This window comes from Arvicola amphibius, chromosome 5 (assembly GCF_903992535.2).
Source record: "Arvicola amphibius chromosome 5, mArvAmp1.2, whole genome shotgun sequence".
NCBI classification, from domain to species: Eukaryota; Metazoa; Chordata; class Mammalia; order Rodentia; family Cricetidae; genus Arvicola; species Arvicola amphibius.
The window spans coordinates 23,110,441-23,130,396 of record NC_052051.1 but is presented as its reverse complement, the minus strand read 5'-3'; the positions used below and the strand labels follow the sequence as shown (position 1 = coordinate 23,130,396).

The window sequence follows — 19,956 nt, the reverse complement described above, 5'->3', positions numbered from 1 at the left end:
CAAAGAAACACAGGAGTGCGGTGGCGTCCGCATCCTTAACCTTATAGGTGCAGTGCAGTCCTGACCAGTTCATTCCAGAGCTTGTTCCTGAGATGCCCGGCTCCGGGGCTGCCCATGTTTATTTGGGCTCTTGTCTCTGCCTCAGTCTGGGCCAAAGGGAGTTTCAGCAACAGTCGGCCTCCGCCCGGGGACCTCGGTGGAATACTGAAAACCAACCCGGCATCTCCAGCACAGCAGCTCTAGCCTTTCCAGACGGGGAGAGTCCCTGCCCAGCTGACTCACATCAGCCCGCCCTTATCCCCCACTGGCTCCTGATAGGCTGTCTGAACTGTCCGTCTCCACAGAGACCTGTGCGCAGGCTCAGAAGGGCGGGGACCTCGCTGAGCGTCGGCGACTCGGAGCTGCTGGATCGGTCCGAGATGGTGAGTGTCCTCCCAGGGCTGCGGTGGGGGGCGCGGCCACCCCGAGAGGCGCGCGTCCGTCGCCGGCCGGGGTCCTGGTCGCTGGCGTCGCCTCGCGGGACCCGCACTGTGGGCCTTTAGTCTGCACTCAGGCGGAGCGACCGGATGCCACAGGCCCTTGACCGGAAGCCGGTCTGTGAGGCGACGCCCCGGAGGCCCGCCCTCTGCTTCGCTTGTAGCCTTGCTTTTCGGGCGGTTTGGGGCGACCCCAGCCAGGCTGCTGCGTTCTCTGGAGTCCAGGGGTGGGGGCGGCCGGCGCCCTAGGCGCTACGTGCGTTGCCTCCCCTCCTCCGCTTTGTGAAGTAGGTTCGGCCCCTAGCTCCATCTTCACACTTGGAGTCCAAAGCCAGCCGTGCTGGGGAATCGAACTCCATGGAGCTTGGCTGCCGCCTGTGGGCTCAGTCCGGTGTGCGGGTTGTTAGGAACCGCGGGGTCCATCCTGGGCATCCCAAAGCCGTCCGCTACCTTTCCAGGGTGGTCCTTTCAGTCCTCACGAGTTGTGGACAACGTATAAGGCCCTTTCCTACCTTAAAGCAAACCTCAGCGTCGTACTTAGGACTGGCGTGGTGGTGCACGCCCGAAATCCCAGCACCGGGAAGGCGACGATTTGCACTTGAAGGCGAGTTCGTGTCGCAAAACAAAAACTTTATTAGAAACTTTTTCTTCAGTTTGTATGCATATGAATAGTGTTTTGCCTGCACCGTTAGCGTGCCTGGTGCTGCTGGCACAGGGCCAGAAGACGGGTCGGATCCTTTGCACCTGTGTGGTTGTCAGCCACCATATGAGTGCTGGGAGTCAATTCCGGGCCTTTGGGAAAGCCTTGAGTGCTTTTAGGTACTGAGCCGTCTCTTCAGCCCGCAGAAAACTATAAACGTGTAAGAAACTGAGACGGAAAACGGAAGGGCATCATCACCTGGAGCAGTTTCTCAAGCTGTGGGTTGAGACCTCTTGAGGTTGACCCCCAGGGGTCGCCTAAGACCATCTACATGTCAGATATTCACGTTACAGTTCCTGACAGTAGCAAAATTACAGTTATGAATTAGAAGTGGAAATAATTTGTGTTTGGGGGCAACCCACAATGTGAGGAACCTCTATTAACGGGTCGACGCATTAGGCAGGTTGAGAACCGCTGACCTAGAGGCGCGGTGCTTACTGTGTTTTCATTTGCCGTCACCGTCATCGACCATTCAGCTGGGGGTTCTGCGCTTCTCATTATCCCACAAAGAATGTCTCCACACTTCAGGCTGCTTCAGGAACAACCAGTTTCTTGTATATTTACACAAGCATGTGTGTGCCGTTTTTTTTTTTCTATAATCAGTGCTGTGCCGTTGTTTGCACTCATAAAATTGTTACATATTTAGGTGAACATTCCAAATGACCTCGTGCGGCGCTGTTGTGTGTAATCTATAGGAAGTGCATGTGGTCCTCTCTTACTTTCCCAAGCTAAATAGTGTTGACAGTCAGGTATGCTTCCTTCTGGATTTGTTTGGTACATAAGGACTATTTTATGCTCTATGCCTTTTATAGACCAGGTTACTTCAACTTGCCACTTAACCAAGGATGACCTTGAACTTTCAATCCTTCATCTACCTCTAAGGTGCTGAGATTTTTGGATATGTGCCACTATGCCCAGCAATATTATATATAGATAAGCTGTTCATTGCACGAGACTGGAGCAATATGTGCATGTTTGTCATAAGGTTTACTTTATGAGATAGATAGATGGATGGATGGATGAATGGATGTTTAGTTGGGTGGTGGTGGCACACCTTTAATCCCAGCACTCGGAAGATAGGTGAATCTCTTGAGAGTTTGATCTATGAAGCTAATTCTAGGACTTCTAGGACTATTACACAGAGAAACCTTGTCTCAGGAAAAAGTGTTTATTTTGGTCTGGAGCCATGACTCAGTGACATGAGCACGTTCTTCCAAAGGACCAGAGTTAGGTTCCCAGTGTACATATTATGCGGTCACAACTGCCTGTAATCCCAGCACCCTCTTATAGACTCCTGGGTCACTACACTCATGTATACAAACCTATAGACATGATTACAAAAATAATAATTATATATAATATATATATTACATATATTTTCATTCATTCCTCCGTTCACTTAAAGAGATCTACCATTGACAGGTGTGGTGACTCATATCTTTACACCAGCACTTGGGAAGCAGAGGCAGGGCAGGTCTCTGAGTTCAGTGCCAGCCTGGTCTACATAGTAAGACTGTGTCTTTAAAAAAAAAGTCAGGTGGTGGTGGCACATGCCATTAATCCTAGCACTCAGGAGGCAGAGAAAGATGGATCTCTTGAGTTTGAGGCCAGCCTGGTCTATAAAGCAAGAAACCCTTTCTCAGAAAACAAGAAGAACGCTATATTACAAGAGGCTGTGGATTTGAACCCCAGCACCAAACACTCATACTCATTCCAAACACACACACAGACACACACTTGTCCAAACCTCTTCATTTTAAGACTGCATAGTCCCCTATGCCCATATACACATTCAGACACTCCTGCCGGTATCTACAGGACAGTATGCAGTGGTGGAAACTGCTCATTAGCACAATTACATGACATCATCCACACTCTTTGTTCAGTTTTACCTGCCATGCAGCTGTTTTCCCCTTTTCCTGCTCATTTTTTACATATGTATCTTTCAAGATGTTCATTTTTTTTTATTTAATGTTCAAAAGCATTTAACTATGTTACATCAGCCCCCCCCCCTCGGTTTTTTGAGACAGGGTTTCTACGTGTAACTTTGGAACCTGTTCTGGAACTTGCCTGGCCTCAAACTCACAGAGATCCGCTGGCCTCTGCCTCCCAAGTGCTGGAATTAAAGGCATGTGCTACCACCGCCTGGCTTGTTACATCATCTTTATGATAAATTATTTTTATTTACTACACAGTAGTTGGAAAATAAGTGTGCGTGTGTATTTTGACAAGGTCTCAGTGTGGAGCACTAGCTGTCCAGAAACTACAGAGGCCAGACCAGCCTTGAACTCAGAAACATTTACTGCCTCTGACCCCTGAGTGCTGGGATTAAATGTGTCTACCACCATGCCCAGCCATGGTTGTATGAGAATTTGCCAAACTATTTCCCTGGAGTACAAGTTGCTTCCAGTTCCTAACTCAAAGTCATAATGCTTTGGTCTATAATTTTTGATTGGTATTTTTAATTTTATTAGATTATTTCCTTATAATAATTTTCAGAGTTGAGGCAAAGGACCAGCACCTTGTACCGTGTCCCTTCCCCAGTTACTTTCCTCAAGAGCCTTGCCTCAGTGAGCCCAGCATTCAGACAGCGCTGCATTGCTGACTTCTGTTCCTTTACAAGGAATGACGATCTTGTAGGTGTTTGTAATTTATCTTAGATTTGTTTTCTACCTCTTATTGGATAGTTATTTTCCTTAATTAAAGTTATTTTTTTCTGTTAAATTTTGCTCTACTAGGGATGGAACTCAAGGTCTCGTGCCTACTAGGCAAAGCTGCCACTGACCTACATCAGCCACCAGTTTTTGAGACAAGCTCCTTATGTAGCTCAGGCAGGCCTTAAATTCACTATGTAGCTTAGGCTAGCCTAAACCTCATGACTCTTCCTAAATGCTAAGATACTGAGATACTAGGTGTGGTGGCCCCAGACCCCACTCATCCTGGGGCTTTCTTGATGCATGTACATCTAACTAGAGAACGCATAACTTGTCCCCTCTTTGCCATTGCATAGAGGACATTTTTTCACACGATTTAGCTTTATTGGGGGTGAGAGAGAGATGGACTCAGAGGTTAAAGGTACTCGCTGCTCCATTGTGAGGACTAATCTTTGGATACAGCACCTGTCTTGGGTGGTTCACAAATACCTTCAACTTCGGACAGCCCCAAGGAGCCTGCTGCCATCTTTGGCCTCTGCGGGCATCTGCACACACAAATGCACATAGACTCAAACAAATCTTTGTTTGTTTTGTTTTTTTGAGACAGAGCCTTGGTTGTCCTGGAACTCACTCTATAGACCATGCCGGCCTCAAATGCAGAGATCCCAATACTTCTGCCTCCCAAGTGCTGGGATTGAAGGTGTGCGCCACCACCACCTGGCTACAAATAAATCTTAAAGATAAAAATAGGCTATATAATCAGGCCAAAAAGAAATAAAAAATATCAAGAGGCTGAGGCAGAAGGACAAGTTGGAGGCCTGCCTGGGCTATAAAATGAAAATCTCTCTCTCTCTCTCTCTCTCTCTCTCTCTCTCTCTCTCTCTCTCTCTCTCATACACACACACACACACACACACACACACACACCTAGCAGTAACAGGCTGTCTAGTTATCTTTCTAGTGTGTTTTGAGACAGCATGACCGTGGCAGCTCATGAAAGAAAGCATTCATTGGGGCTGGCTTGCACTTTTGGAGGGTGAGTTCATTATCTGTCACCATGGCAGGAAGCAGACAGGCATGGAGCAAGCCGACACAGCAGAGGGCCTGGCATGGGCTTTGGAATCTCGAAACCCACCTGCAGTGACACGCCTTTAACAGTCTCACACTTTAAGGTCACACCTCCTAATCCTTCCCAGCAGTCCACCAGCTAGGAGCCAAGGATTCAACTAACTACAGCAGTTTATACAAGAAAGTGTTTCTTTTGGGCTATGATTTCGGAGGTTTAGAGTTCATGATGGCAGTATAAAGGCATGTCAGCAGGAACGTCTGCAGATTAGAGGCACACACTGGGAATGGCCTGAGTCTCTTGAAGCCTCAAAACCTGCGTAGTGACATACTTCTTCCCACAAGATTACACCTCTTAATACTCCCGAAACAGTTTTACCAACAGGGGCAAACATTCACATATAGGAGCCTCTGGAGGCCATTCTAATTCAAGCCACCACATGTTACATAGTCTGAAGATGCTGAGTGTGTTGCTGGGGGGAGGCAAACACAGGTGACTCTCTGTGAGTTCAAGGCCAGCCTGGTCTTCAGAGGGAGTTCCAGGCTAGCCAAGGCTGCACAGAAAAACCCTGTCTTGAAAAAAAAAAAAAGATTTGAGTGTGTCAAGCCCCACAGCCCCATAGTAGAGACCTCTCAGAAGGAATGAAGCTAGCTAATATTTGTGTTTTCAGCCTATATGTATGAACATCACATATGTGCCTGGTACTCAAATATGCCTGAACAGTATGATGAATCTCCTGGAACTTGAGTTACAGGTAGTTGTAAAGTGCCGTGTGGGTGCTGGGAACTGAACCCAGGTCCTCTGCAGAGTCGCCAGTGCTCATAACTGCTGAGCTATTTCTCCAGCTCCAAGTAAAAAAGATACTTAGGTAATGTTTTGGTTAGTATATTTATATCTTTTTTGAGATAGGATTTCATGTAGCCCAAGCTGACCCTAAATTTTCCTCATATCTAATACTGATTTTAAACCCCTGATCCCATTTATGCCTTTGCTTCCCAAGTGCTGGGATTACAGACCTACAGCACCATCATTGGCTGACTAATGTTTGTTTATTCATGTTTTCCTGCTTCTGGCTTTCAAATGCTGGTGTTTATAGGTCGAACCCACAATGGTTAGCAAAAATGACTGTTTTGAAAAAAGAAAATAAACCCAATCTATAATTCCATGTTCTGTATGGCTTTCTTTTTTAGGAAGTTGTAGCCACATGGAAAGCACTTTTTGTACTTTATTATTTTTGTGGAATATCAATCTCAGACTTTGGAGGTGGTGTCGTGACCTAATCTCTCTCAGGCCATGTAAACATCGCCTGCAGTGGACGCTGGTGTCCTCCTTGGTCGTTTCCTGAGGACTGGGCATTTCTGTTCTGCTCTTGCAGGTGGCACTGCCCTGGGCATCTTGCTACATTCCTTTGTTTCTCTGGAGTTGTTTGCATAGGATGGATTTTCAGTAGGGTGACCAGGACCTACAGTGGTTCCCCTTCCATCCAGAGCAGTATCTAGCATGTAGTCGGAGGTCAGGGAGTCTGCCATGACCAGGATCTGAGACATGAGACATGCATGTCACCCTCACTGTCCTCTCCACAGAGGCATCAGGCTGCTTGCCACTTTGTAGGAGTGCCTCTACCATCCCTGCAGCATCTGGCACTGTTCTTACAGGAAGTGGGTGGTGGTGACTGGATTGTCAGCCTGTGCTCTCCAGAAAAACAATCCATTGTGCTATCTTCAGTTGTTCAGGAGCCCCAGCCCTAGCCCTTTTGCCACAGAAAAAGAAGACCATCTGCGTTTTTTGTTGTTGTTGTTGTTGGGGTTTTTTTTTGGTTTTTTTTTTTTTTTTGACACAAGTGATGTAGACTAGGCTGACCTTGAACTCTAGCAACTCTGCATTTGAGGAGCTTAACTAGATTCTGAACCTCTGGAGGAGACACCCTAAGAGAAAGTACACTACAAGACCAGGTTCCCAGCCATGGGGAGAGGAAGGTCAGTTAGGGCTCCTACTCTACTGACCTCTGTAAAGCCTGAGTAATTAGTTACAGTACCTGATACGTCTCACGGAAGCATAGTCAAGGGCTTGAAGAGTTGGAGGCAAAATCATTGAATATAGACTTCAAAGAAGACATGATCTTCACGGAAGAGGTGGTCCGGAAGACTTGGGTGTCAGAGGCGATGAAGCCTTCTAAGTTGTTTTTTCTTTCTTTCTTCTTCTTCTGTTTGTTTGTTTGTTTTGTTGTTTTTCGGGACAGAGTTTCTGTGTATCAGCCCTGGCTGTCCTGGATAGCTCTTCTAGACCAGGCTGGCCTTGAACTCACAGAGATCTCCCTGTCTGCCTCCTGAGTGTTGGGATTAAGGGTGTGCGCTACCACTAACCCCCCACCTCCCAGGTTTTTTTTAAGGGGGTAGGGGAGGGCCAGGTGTGGTAGTACACACCTTTAATCCCAGCACTCATGAGGCAGAGGGAGACAATCCTTGTGTTTGAGGCCAGCCTCATCTACATGTTGAGTTCCAGAAAAGCCAGGACTATGTAGGGACCCTGTCTCAAAAACAAAAAATAGATGGACAAGAGATGAGACTCTGCAGCTGGAGAACAGAAGGCAGGGCAAAGTCTTGAAGTGACAAGTTAGAAGCATGTATGACAGGAAGACTCAGACATCTCATTGTGTGTCAACAAGCTCCATGTGCTAGGGCGTCCCACTTGAGCGGTTTCTGGGTTATCAGAATTAGTGAGCCCCTTCCTAGGACACATTCCTGTGCCTTTGTGGCGAGGGTTACCCTGTCTAGATGACACATTAAGTCAGCGGGTTTATTGTGGGGTCATTTTGCTCCCTGGCAGTATTTTCATTTGTGATGTTTGAGCCACAAATAAAGTGCCTCCTTCCTGTTAGAAGCTACTATTTAGGGCTGTTTTGTTTTTCAAATCATCAGAGTACTGTACTGTCTGTGTGTGTCCTGGGTGTGTCTGTAGTCCAGAAATGTGTTTATAGTCTGCTCTCAAATAGCCGATGGGCAGGGAAGGGATAACTGCCTGGTGGTAAAGGCCAAAAGCAGGCTTGTGGCTGAGGCTGCAGCTCTGGGTGCCATGCGGAGCACTCTGCATGGGCCTGGCCTGGGCAGCTTTGGAGCAGTGCCAAGTGGCTGGGTGTTACTTGCTTGTCGGATGGCTGTGTCATTCATCAGCTGGGATCTGAGGACCTAATCTTGGTCTCCTTTTCTGGCAGGCAGAGGTGGAGGAAACACTCAAGAGACTTCAGAGCCAGAAAGGAGTGCAGGGAATCATCGTGGTGAACACTGAAGGTAGGCCCTCACCCATGGCCCCACCCAGGCAGGCCTCCAGAGAACAGCCGGACACTACCCCATTGCCCCCCTCAGTCCCTTCACAGACCCAGATTCGTTCTAGTTTTTTTGCTTGTTTTATTTTCAACATTTCCAAAGTCTGACACTATTGTTGGGATTTTCCCCCTTTTTTATGAGAAGATCTCGCTGTGTCCCCTAGGTTGTCCTGGAGCTCCCAGTCCTCTCACCTCCCACTGCTGGAGTTACAGGCACGCACCACCTGCCTCAGACAGCTTTATTTAGTAAATGGGAAAACTTTCTCAGTCCCGCCGCACTGAGCGCAGCTGTTAGTAACCCATGGTTACCTCTCTCTCTTGTGGCGATCAGAGTTGCTAAGACTTGTGTTTTGAGATGCAGTCTCACTGTTCACAAACTCACTGAGATCCTTTACCTCCTGGGTGTTGGGATTAAAGTGTGCACCATTAGAGCCAGAAATAGTGCCAAATGCCTTTAAATCCCAGCACTTGGGAGGTAGAGGCTGGTTGAATCTCTGAGTTTGAGGCCAGCCTGGTCTACATAGTTCAAGGACAGCTGTCTCAGAAAGAAAAAAAAAAAAAGTAAAAAAAGTCTTTTCCATCTCACCTAATTGTTACTCTTTTAAAATATGTTTACCTTGAGGTTCTGTTTTGTAGATTTCACATAAGCAAAAACTTTTTTAAATTTTTTTTTTTTGTAAACACTAAGAATTGAAGCCAGGCCTCACCCCCACGAAGCAAGTGCCTTACCACTGAACTGCTCCTTCAGCCCCTTTAAGCAAAAAATTTAAAGTGTCAGTCCTAGTCTGAAACTCACTGTGTAGCCCAGGGTGGCCTAGAATTTATGGCATTCCTTGTGAGTTTTTGTTAGGGTTACAAATTTGAGTCACTTCCCAACTAAGTACAGTGTTGATTACTCTATTTAGTTGCTGCTACTTTTGTGTGCTCTCTAGATGGACATTATGTATTCATCTGTGTTGATTTTACTTCTCTGTGTGTAATTCTCTGGTTGGTCTCCATGCCAGAGCTCTTCTCTCTTTCGGGGAGTGAGTTTACTTGAGTGGCTAATGAGATGTGGATGCTGAGTCTCCCTGCACCAGGTGTGTGAAGGGAGCCAGCAGGAAACACTGCATTGTTCCTTCCAGCAGCCCTGCTGCCTCTGTTTATTGACAAAACTTGATTGGCTTTCATTTCAAAGCTAAGATCTTTTCTAAGATAAGTATTCAACATGTGTGTGCAGTTAGGAGGCCAGAAGAGTGTCGGATCCCCTACAGCTGTAGTTACAGAAGGTTGTGACTGGGACTCGAATCCAAGTCCTCTGGAAGAGCCATCCCTCTAGTCTGCTGAGGCAGGGTTTAAAATCTGAGTCTGAGCACACCTGAGTGTGATGGTGGTGGTCCCAGTTGCCCTAAGTGCAAAGGCTGAGCTTCCTGAACTTGTGCTCTGCTTCCCCCACGGCCCTGCAAGGATGGCCTGAGCAGCGCACTTAGGCCTGTAACCTGCAAGTCTCCATGCTCGGTTACAAAGACCTCACTCAGACAGCAGCGTGCAGCGCTTTGCACTCTCCCTCATTTCTGACCCCACAACACTTGAGAGTCTTTGCCTAGTCAGGTTCCTTTGTTGGTTGAAGGTGTCACCACAGGATTCATGTAGCCCACACTGGCTCTATGAGCTGCCTCCGTCTTCCAGGCGCTAGTGTAGAAGTCCAGGTGTGGGTCACCACTGTCTTTTAGAGTTTTTGTCTTTTTAAACTTTTTTGGTGTTTTTGTTTTTTGAGACAAGGTTTCACTGTGTGTACCCCTGGCTGTCCTGGAACTTGCTCAGTAGATCAGGCTGGCCTTGAACTCACAGATACTCCACATGCCTCTGCCTCCCAAGTGCTGGGATTAAAGGCGTGCGCCACCACCACCCGGCTTTTTTGGCTCACTGATCTTAATGGCGTGAGCTTGTGCAGGTAACCAGAGCGGCAGTGAGTTTGTGAGCGCACTGCCCATGTCATGTCAGAAGGCAGCATTTCACCACCACTCTCCTGGGCTTAGGCTGAGCACTCAACACTCATTTATTCTCAGCACTTTAATAAGCTGTGGGTGTCTGCAGTGCTGCCCACTATAGAAAGGTTTCCTTGGCCAGGGCTGAGAAAAGCACTAATCTGTGGGTATAAACAAATATTTAGATGGCAGTCTGGCAACATGTCCATTTAGCAAAATAATTGTAGTAGTATCTCCCCTAGGGTTTGTGACCATGCATTTTGACCAGACTTGTAGCACCAAGCATGAATTTTCTCTTACGGAGCCAGCCTCAGCTCTAAGCCGAAAATGGTCATCCCCATATTCATGTCACTTTAACACCAGTAGAATATCTTGCTTGGCGTGCACTTAAAGCCCGTGTTTTAAAATCTACAGCTTTGGACTAGGGATGTAGAGCAGTTGGTAGAGTGCTTACCTAACATTCAGGGAACATCGAGTTCAACCCCCAGCAACAAATACAGTGGGTAACTTGTAACCCCAGCACTCTGGAAGCTTCAAGCCTCTGATACCACCATCCAGAAGCGGCCAATTTTAAAACAAAAAGCTAGGCATGGTGGCACACACCCTTAACCTCACTATTCACGAGGCAGAAGCAGGCAAATCTCTGAATGAAAGGCCTAGCCAGGACTAGCGAAAACAACAAAACCTTACTTACCAAAGAAAGACCGGAAAGACAAACCTGCTAGCAAATACAAAACTAGCATAAACCATTCTGCAGGTCTAGAAGACAGGTGTATACCAACACACTGCTGCCAACATCAGCAGTTTGGTTACGAAAGGACCATGAAGGCAAGACCTTGTCTGAGTCACTGCTGAAACCTGCTGTCCATCCTGCACAATGATATTTGTTAAATGAAAAAGCCTCAGTCAACACACTGAGGAATGTGTTCCAGGATGGCCTAGTAGAGAAAAAGGCAAGCGTGAACACGTTAGATGCCATTCTCCTTCCATTAGTAATCATGGTAATGGCATTACACTCTGTGAGAATCGAGTATTAACACCTTCCAAAATGAGGAGCCAGCTTTGGAGAGAGGTTCACAAACCTATCCAAAAGACAGTGAGAACTCCCACTAAGCCTTGTAGCCCCTCCCTCTGGCCTCTGGCCCAATATGTAGACAGATGGCTAGCTGACAGACTAGCGTGCCAAGGCAGCAAACACAGCTTGTGGGTGTGAGTAGCCCAAGGAGATGGATGTCTGAGATGGCTAAAGCTGGCAGTCTTCATAATTTTAAGCCTATCCCCTCTTCTAAACTCCACAGGCTCCTGCATGTACACGGCACACATATATGCACACACACACACAACACGCTCAGGCACACATACATAGACAATAAGTATTTTAGAAAAAGGAGCAGTAGCTGAGTCCTTATTCAGGTGTGGCAGTATACCCGTAATGTCTGTACTCAAGAGGACCACCATGGCAAATTCCAAGTTATTCTGGTCCTCATCATGAGTTCTAGGTCAGTCAAGGGTACGTAATGAGACCCTGGTTCAAAGAGGTGGGAGGTGAGTGGTGGTAGGCAATCTTTTTTAGCCATAACCCATTTCGCCAACAAGGAAGTTGAGATTGAGAGAGATCAAGTAGGCACCTGGCATGGTGGCACCAGCCTGTACCCAGCACTTGACAGTGGCCCAAGAAAGTCATCCTCAGCTTCATGGTGAGTTTAAGGACAACCAACAGGGGTCGGGGTGAATGTACCTAGTAGGACTGTGCAGGCTTTGCATTGTCAGCAACAAAGTATCTGCTCTTTTGCTCCCAGCACACCTAGGTTAGTGCAGAATGTGTGCTTGACAGCAGCACCTAGTAAAAATTTTTTATGGCTTTGTGCACACTAGGTAAATACTCTATCCATCAGCTCCATTAAAGGTCTCGGGCAGGTTTTTTTGTGACTCTATGTAGAACTTGTGCTTTCTCAGTAACTAGATACTTCTGCAAGCTACACAGTATTGTGAAGGAAAAGGATTGAACTAGGTTACCTAATAGTAGGCCATCTGTGAGGTCCCCAGCTCTGTCATCCTTGAATATGGACTTTTTTAATATTTATTTATTTATTTATTTATTATGTATACAATATTCTGTCTGTGTGTATGCCTGCAGGCCAGAAGAGGGCACCAGACCACATTGCAGATGGTTGTGAGCCACCATGTGGTTGCTGGGAATTGAACTCAGGACCTTTGGAAGAGCAGGCAATGCTCTTAACCACTGAGCCATCTCTCCAGCCCCTTGAATATGGACTTTTCTCCTTGTTTGAAATTCTTCTGAATTTTGGTTCCTTGCCTCCTTACCTCCCCCTTTTTTTAGATCGAGCCACTATGGGTGAAGTTTGTTGGTCCTTTTACGTTTGCCTACTTGATATATAACCACATTCATTCTGTTATCTGAACCTCTGAAAGTAAACCCAGAAACAGCTCAGATACCAACATCAGTAAATGCTTAACGTGTAAGCACAGATGAGACTAGGTCCTGCTCTGAGGGAACTTAGGGTCTAGTGAGAGGTGGGTAAAATGTCTACTTTCCCAATAGTGTGGTGCTGGGATCCTGACTACTCTAAAGGAAAACTGCCTGGTACTGGGATATCCCCAGACTTGAGAGTCCTTCCTTTAGGATCATCTGATTATGGACAGATTATAGTACATACCAGTTACACTGCCACCTTCAGAAAGGTACAGCTCCTGAGCTCAGGTGTACACATTGTTGCTATCTAGGACCCAATAATAGCACTGAGGCCCCAGCTTGGTCCCTTAAAGGCAGATGGCCATTGTAGCCCATTCTTGTGGCTTCACTTGGCTCACAAAAGCCTATCCTGCTCAGTGGCTTCACATTCCTAGTGCCTTAATCGAGTGTGTTGAATGCCCACCTTTGGCTAATCTGTCAGCTGGTCACTTGTTGGCCAGATTCACAGGGTCCTTGGATGTGAGGAGTCACTCATACTACATTCTTCATAAGTGTTATAGTCACCTCTGGACTTCACTTGGATGGAGCTTTCTGACAGGTCACAGCCAGCTCACAGGCACCTGATGGTCATCAGGTTGAGCCACATTCCTCATCTCCAGGACAACAGGATGCCCAGCAATGTCCATTTAATCGTTCGGTCTTGAGATAAACTTGATACACAATGATGGACACTAGCTGGCTTATTGTACCAGTAAAACCCTAGCTGAAGCATCCAGCAATGGGGGAATGTTGAATCTAAGAACTGTCTTACTTCGCGTTTTCTGTTTTCTGTTGTGTTGTGCTAAATATTGGACCCAGATCTCAGAAAGTACTCTCTTTACCACTCCACTATACCTCTGACCCCTTAGTGGGGTCTTTTAAAGGCAACAGTGCTGCTTACATAGAAGCCCACTGGAGTGAGGAGGTAACTTCATGTATATGTGGTTGCAACTGAGCCCTGAGCCAGTTCTAACAATAATGGTTTTTGTTTTTCAAGACAGGGTTTCTCTGTAGCTTTGGTGCCTGTCCCAGACATAGCTCTATGGACCTCGAACTCAGAGATCCATCTGTCTTTGTGTCCTGAGTGCTGGGACTAAAGGCGTGCGCCACCACCACCCAGCTAATAATGGGTTTAGTCTGGTATGTCTTGGTGCAAGCCGACCTCTTTTCTTTCTTCTTTCTTTCCAGTCTCTCTTCTTTTTGAGACAGGGTCTGTGTAGCCCTAACTGGCCTTGAGATCTGTCCAGAGAGATCTGCCTGCCTTTGCTTCCCAAGTGATGACTGAGTTCACGTGTTGCAAGAATACCTCTCCTTCTATTGCTTGAACCCTCGGGAAGGAGCACTGAACTGAACCAGGCCTATATTTAAATCCTTACCATTTGTGTACCTATAGGCAGGTCACCCCATTATTCAGCTCTGTTGCTGGTAGCAGTAGAGGTGGTGATACCACCCACAGATGCTCTGGCACGGGTACACAAGGTCAGCGCTGTGCCTATCTTATAACAAGCCTTCTGTAAATAGTAGCATTGGCTGCTAACTGCCAGCCCAATTTTCTAGAATTAGGGATTGTGAGGTGAGACACTGAACAGAAAGGGGCTACCATAAACTGCTTAGTTTTCATTTATTCTTCCCGCAGGCATTCCCATCAAGAGCACCATGGACAATCCCACTACTACACAATATGCCAACCTCATGCACAACTTTATCTTGAAGGCACGGAGCACTGTGCGTGAAATTGACCCCCAGAATGACCTAACCTTCCTTCGAATTCGCTCCAAGAAAAATGAAATTATGGTTGCACCAGGTAAGGGTTCTTGCGCCTCCATGCTTAGTTTCAGAACCCATCGCAGGTTCCCTGTGGCTTATCTGGAAGTGTGGCACAGTGGTGTCTCCACAGCTTCAAGGTAGGCCTAGGGGTGCAAAGTGTCTTCAGAGGCCTCACATGGGAATTGTAGCTTCACGGGGGAGAAAGACACAAATGTTAGCACTGGTCACTCTCAGCATGGTAAGAACGCCAAAAGAATTTAGGACATGGAAGGGTTGATCAGGTCTGCTTGGGCAATCAACAAAGACTTCTCAGAAGCAGGATGTTAGAACTGACCTTAAGGGCCAGGAAAATATGAGTCAGAGGGGTGGGAAAGCTATTTCTATATGAAAAAGAATTTATAGTCCTGTCTCCATCCCGTGCAGCCAACCCCCCACCAGCACTGGAGCAGATCGCTATTCTGACTCATCAGTGAAAAGCTTGTCTGGGTAGTACAAGCATGGCTGTGTTTAGGCCTTAGGATCATTCTCAATGTAATGAGATGCTCACACTTGGAGGAGTCCACAAGGGTAGGCACTGCAGAGGGGAGACGTGGGGTGGCCTCCTGCTCTGCCTCATCGAACTCAAACTCACAGACTTCCGTGACAGTTTCTACAGGACTCCTTTTCTGTGGTTACCTCTTTCCCTGTCTTTCAGCCAAGACATGGCTGGGACATGCACGAGGTCTTACACGGTGATGCCTCAGGTTGTAGAACAGCTTATCTATGAAGAAGGTGTGAAAAGTGTGACTTGGGTCCAGCCTAGAAGGGGCCAGAGACTCCAGACTCAGCTATGTGTGGATCTGATCCTGAGCAGAGGTGCTTAGTACAGAAGTGATGGTTAGGAGTTGGGGTGAGGGTCGATGGTGCACACCTTTAATCCCAGCACTCAGGAGGCAGAGGCAGGCGGATCTCTGAGTTTTGAGGCCAGCCTGGTCTACAACAGCTAGTTCCAGGACAGCTAGGGCTACAGAGAAACCCTGTCTTGAAAAACCAAAAGGGAAAAAAAAGAATCAGGTGCTGTTGTGATCAGGAAGAGTATGTTAAGATCAGGCTAGAGCTCAGCCTTGCAATCATAATAGAAAGTCCATCCCCACCCCAGCTTCTTTCTGGAAGACAGAGCTCCATTTCCCTAAAACTGGTATTGGGAATCATCTTTCCGTTTAGTAGTTAGCAGTGCAGACTTGAGGTGCCCAGTGGCACATCTAGAAACTCAGTGTAAAGGACAAATGACACAGAGACAAGTACTTGGAAGACAGAGATGTCTGGAAGTCTTATTCATGCAGGTCTCAGCTCAGTGCAAGAGTACCTCCAGTTTGTCCCTGTGGGTAGTTGATGCTTGTTCTCATTGGGGTCACAGGTTCAGTGGTTCTAACATCAGTGGAGTTAAATGGCCAGACCCTCACATGGGCAGCATACAGAGAGGTGCAGGGAGCACACATCCTGGCACTTGATCTGGCTGGTAGTTGGTATAACTCAAATTATGCTGGAGGTGTGTGACATGTTTACCATAAACAGTGGTGTTTCTTGGGGCCACCACACTGCTGCATCTCCCTCCTGGGGCCTCCTCACGCACCAGTCCTGCTGAACATGCCATCATTCCTTATTGCCAGGCTAAACAGCTACTTAGCTACATTTCTGCTGTTTTCTATTTTCCATAAGTTTTATTTTTTAAGTTTTAAGTTTACTATTTCCATAGTAAGTTTATTGGGGCAGGGACTCATAAGCATAGTGTTTAACAAACACACTAAACAGGTGACTGTTTTGAGGTAAGATTTCTTTACGAAGCCCTGGCTGTTCTATTATGTAGTCCAAGCCAGCTTTGAGTTCAGAGGTCCACTTACCTCTGCCTCCCAAGTGCTGGGATCAAAGGCACATGCCCCCATGCTTGGCCCCCATATAGCTTTAATTTCCTCCCATTGTAGATACCCTGTTACGGGTGAGACTGGATTCAGTAGAGGGGCAGAGTTAAGGATGTTTGGGATATTTAAATATTTATGTATGTGTGCCTAGGAATATGTATGTGCACACAGTACCAGTGGAGGTCAGAAGAGGGCAGATCCCCCTAGAATTGGAGCAACAGAACATTGTGAGCTGCCACGTGAATGCTAGGAACTAATGGCAGGTCCTCTACAAGAGCAGTGCGTGCTCTTAACCAGCTGCTGAGCCGGCTCTCCAGCCCCTGGGACACAGTATTTCAAGTGAAAATCAGTGGCACATACTGATTTGTTTACCAGTTTTATGTGGTCAATATAGAAACTCTGGGTTTGGGACCAGAACTCTGTGAGTAGGAGCCACTGACAGCTCTATCAGAGCTCTCTCAGAGGCAGTAGGGCTAGAAAGCCTGAGGATTGCCTAGGGCAGCCACAGCAGGGATCAGGCCTACCGGAGTCTTGTGAGACCACTGCAGTATGAGCACTGGAATGAAGGAAGCTTCCTGGGCTAAAAGTTTTAACCCTTCATATTCTAACAAATCAAGATATTTCACACAGTTGACCTAACCTCACTGATGCAGGACAAACCACCATATCCCTGGCTGTCCAAATGGCTCAGCCAGTAAAGGGTCTTGTTGCCAAGCCTGACCACCAGAGCCTGAGCCCTAGAATCCACATGGTGAAAGGTTAACCACTTCCGAAAATTCCCACAGGAACCCCTCTTCTGACCTCTGCTTGGCATACTCTAGCATGTGTGCATGCATAGTAAAATTTAAATTGTACAATTTTTAAAACATTGCCTCCCACATAGTACTTCATATGGTACTGTAGGATTTAGAACTTGATACCTGGTTTTGCTGGTAGCTTGTTAATTGTGTGTGCAGACTGCTTAGCTACAAAACAGTTACTTCTCACTTGAAACAGCCAGTCGTCGTGGGTTTATTAGTAATATGGTAGGCCACTAGCACCTGCCTAGAGTGCTAGGGTTCACTGAGCTGCCACCTGAGCTGGCATAGAGAGACAGTCAGATGACGAGGACATAATGGCAACTTCTGTATACTTGTAGAACCTGCAGTCTTTGTCCTCAAGAGGAGAGCTTTCAGCCTGGAGAGATGGCTCAGCAGTTAAGAGCATCGCTGCTCTTGCAGAGGTCCTGAGTTCAGTTTCCAGAACCCACATGGTGGCTCACAACCATCTATAGTGGGATCTGATGCCCTCTTCTGGCGTGGAATTGCACATGCAGACAGAGTACTCATACATAAAATTAAAAAAAAAAATCAGAGTTTTCATGGCATGAGCTCACCATGTTGCACACTGCTTCACCCTCACCAGATCTGAGGCACCTCTGTTAAGCTCAGTTAAGCTTCAGTTGACATGCTGTGTTGAACAGAGTGCCTGCATCTAAAGTCCATAAATGGGTTTGGGATTGAGGGTATAGCTCAATGCACTTGCCTAGCATTTACAAGACCCTGGCATTGACCCTTACTACTGCCAAATAAATACATAAATAATAACGATAAAGGGAACAACAGACTGATTCAAAACATGACCAAAATCTGAGTTTTGCCTTGACAGATGGTACTTTGCCATGTTTTATTGATAAATGAGGCCTATCATCTCTATGGAGTTTGATTCATGAGACTATCACTGGAAAATGCTTCAAAGAAGCAAATAACTTCCTGTGATCTTTCAAAATGTTGGGTTTTTTTTTGGGGGGGGGGCATGTGTTGTAGAAGGCAGAGAACAGCAACAGGCTTATTGAGATGAACTAAGGGTGTGCCTCTCAACCTTCCTAATTCTGCAAGCTTTCAATACAGTTCCTCATGTTCTGGTTATCACAGCCATGAAATTATTTCATTGTTACTTCATAACTCTAATTTTGTTGCTGTTAGGAATCGTGATATAAATATCTGATAGACAGATCACAAAGGAGTCATGCATGACCCATGAGTTGAGAACCACTGAACTAAAGCATCTGTCAATCATATTAAAATCTCATACTAATGTGTGTACACACATTCAAGTGCAGAGGCAGAGTGCAGCCCTTAGGAGTTGGTTGTTTCCACCATTTGAGTCTTGAGGTTTGGCACTCAGATTATCAGGCTATCTTGCCAGCCCCAACTCTTACGTATTAATAAAAATTAGAGTATGCTGCAAAGTGTCCACTGCCCTGCACATGAATACTCTGTTTTCTAGTAGCCACTTGTCAGGAGGCGGTAAATTTGTAGATCATCTCCTGTTCCCAGCTGTGGAAAATGACCACCACCGTGCTTTTCTGAAAGCTCTCTCCTCTCCTGCCTTGTATGCTTAGTAAGGAGGTGTTGTGATCTTTCTCCTTTTACATGTTTTTCTGCTTTTTTCTTTTTCAGATAAAGACTATTTCCTGATTGTGATTCAGAATCCAACCGAATAAGCCACCATCTCGGCTTCCTATGTCATTCCGTAATTTAATGTCCCCCAGAATAAGCGTTAATCATGTCAGTGGGCACATGGTGGTTGCCTGAGAGCCCATGTAGACCATGCCATTGATCAAGGGTAGCTCTGCCCACCCCAACAAGGAATGAATGTCTCTGGCATCCAGCCAGTTCCTGGGAAAGCTTGGATCTCATTTCCAGGCTTCGGAGTAAGAGCTTATGATAAGCCCACACCCAGCTTCCTTCTGACCTTCAGTTCACTTTGTCACCTTTGGAAAGCCTGCTTTTTTCTTTTACTAAAAATAACTTCAAAACCTGCCTGGCTGTTCTGTCTTTACTTGACTGGAAAGGCTTGTTCCTATGTCAGCGAATGGTCACTGACCAAACCCCATGGCCTCTATTCCATGGCAGGTTTTCATGGTTCCTGGGCCTTTACCCCTTAGATTCCTGTTTGATCAAATGCTACTCCTGCTAATTTTTTTTTCCACTGTTTTTGTTTTGTTTTTCCGAGACAAGGTTTTTCTGTAGCTTTGGAGCCTGTCCTGGAACTAGCTCTGTAGACCAGGCTGGCCTCAAACTCAAGAGATCCACCTGCCTCTGCCTCCCGAGTGCTGGGATTAAAGGCGTGCACCACCACTGCCTTGGCATGCTAAATGCTTTTCTGTTGCAGTGGCCTAAGCGAGGAAGAAAGTGGTGTCTTCCAAGTGCCCACAGTGCACGTGGTGTGCCTGAGGTGCTCACATTACTGTGTTAGAACTGCCGGACAGCTGACTGTGCAGGTGGGAGGAAACAGGTACTTTCCAGGACCTCACGGCTGCACACATGGGTCTTGTAGGTAGCCTGCTCTTTTGCACTGTTTTCCTTAGAAAACAACCCGTCTTTCCCTGGTGAACTCATTCTGGGTGGTCATCCTTCTACCTGTAGCATGTACGGGGAAAGGGGGTACTTACCAGGAGGTCTCCCCAAGGCTCTAGACTACCACTCTGCTGCTCCTCACCCTGAAAGCCACCTGTATTTGCCATTACATGTGGGTACATGTTTGTTTTTTGTTCCTTGTTGCACAGAAAAAAAAAAAAAATCAGAAATAACCCGGTACAGCTTTGTAATTCTAGCGGGTCATACAATGACTTAGAAGAATACACGGTCT

The 19,956-nt window shown here is 46.6% G+C and overlaps 1 protein-coding gene across 1 annotated transcript; it reads left to right on the top strand.

The window, feature by feature from the left end:
* The first annotated feature begins 340 nt into the window (after positions 1-340).
* Positions 341-18,896, top strand: Dynlrb1 (dynein light chain roadblock-type 1). Its single transcript, XM_038331594.1, has 4 exons — positions 341-422; positions 8,108-8,183; positions 14,295-14,462; positions 18,765-18,896. Exons 1-4 carry the CDS (start codon positions 420-422, stop codon positions 18,806-18,808), a joined length of 291 nt encoding a protein of 96 aa, XP_038187522.1. The 5' UTR covers positions 341-419; the 3' UTR covers positions 18,809-18,896.
* Positions 18,897-19,956: the final 1,060 nt, after the last annotated feature.

Coding starts and splice junctions, on each gene's coding strand:
- Dynlrb1 (XM_038331594.1), top strand. Junction 8,184..14,294: donor CATCGTGGTGAACACTGAAG/GTAGGCCCTCAC, acceptor TTCTTCCCGCAG/GCATTCCCATCAAGAGCACC. Junction 14,463..18,764: donor TGAAATTATGGTTGCACCAG/GTAAGGGTTCTT, acceptor TTTCTTTTTCAG/ATAAAGACTATTTCCTGATT.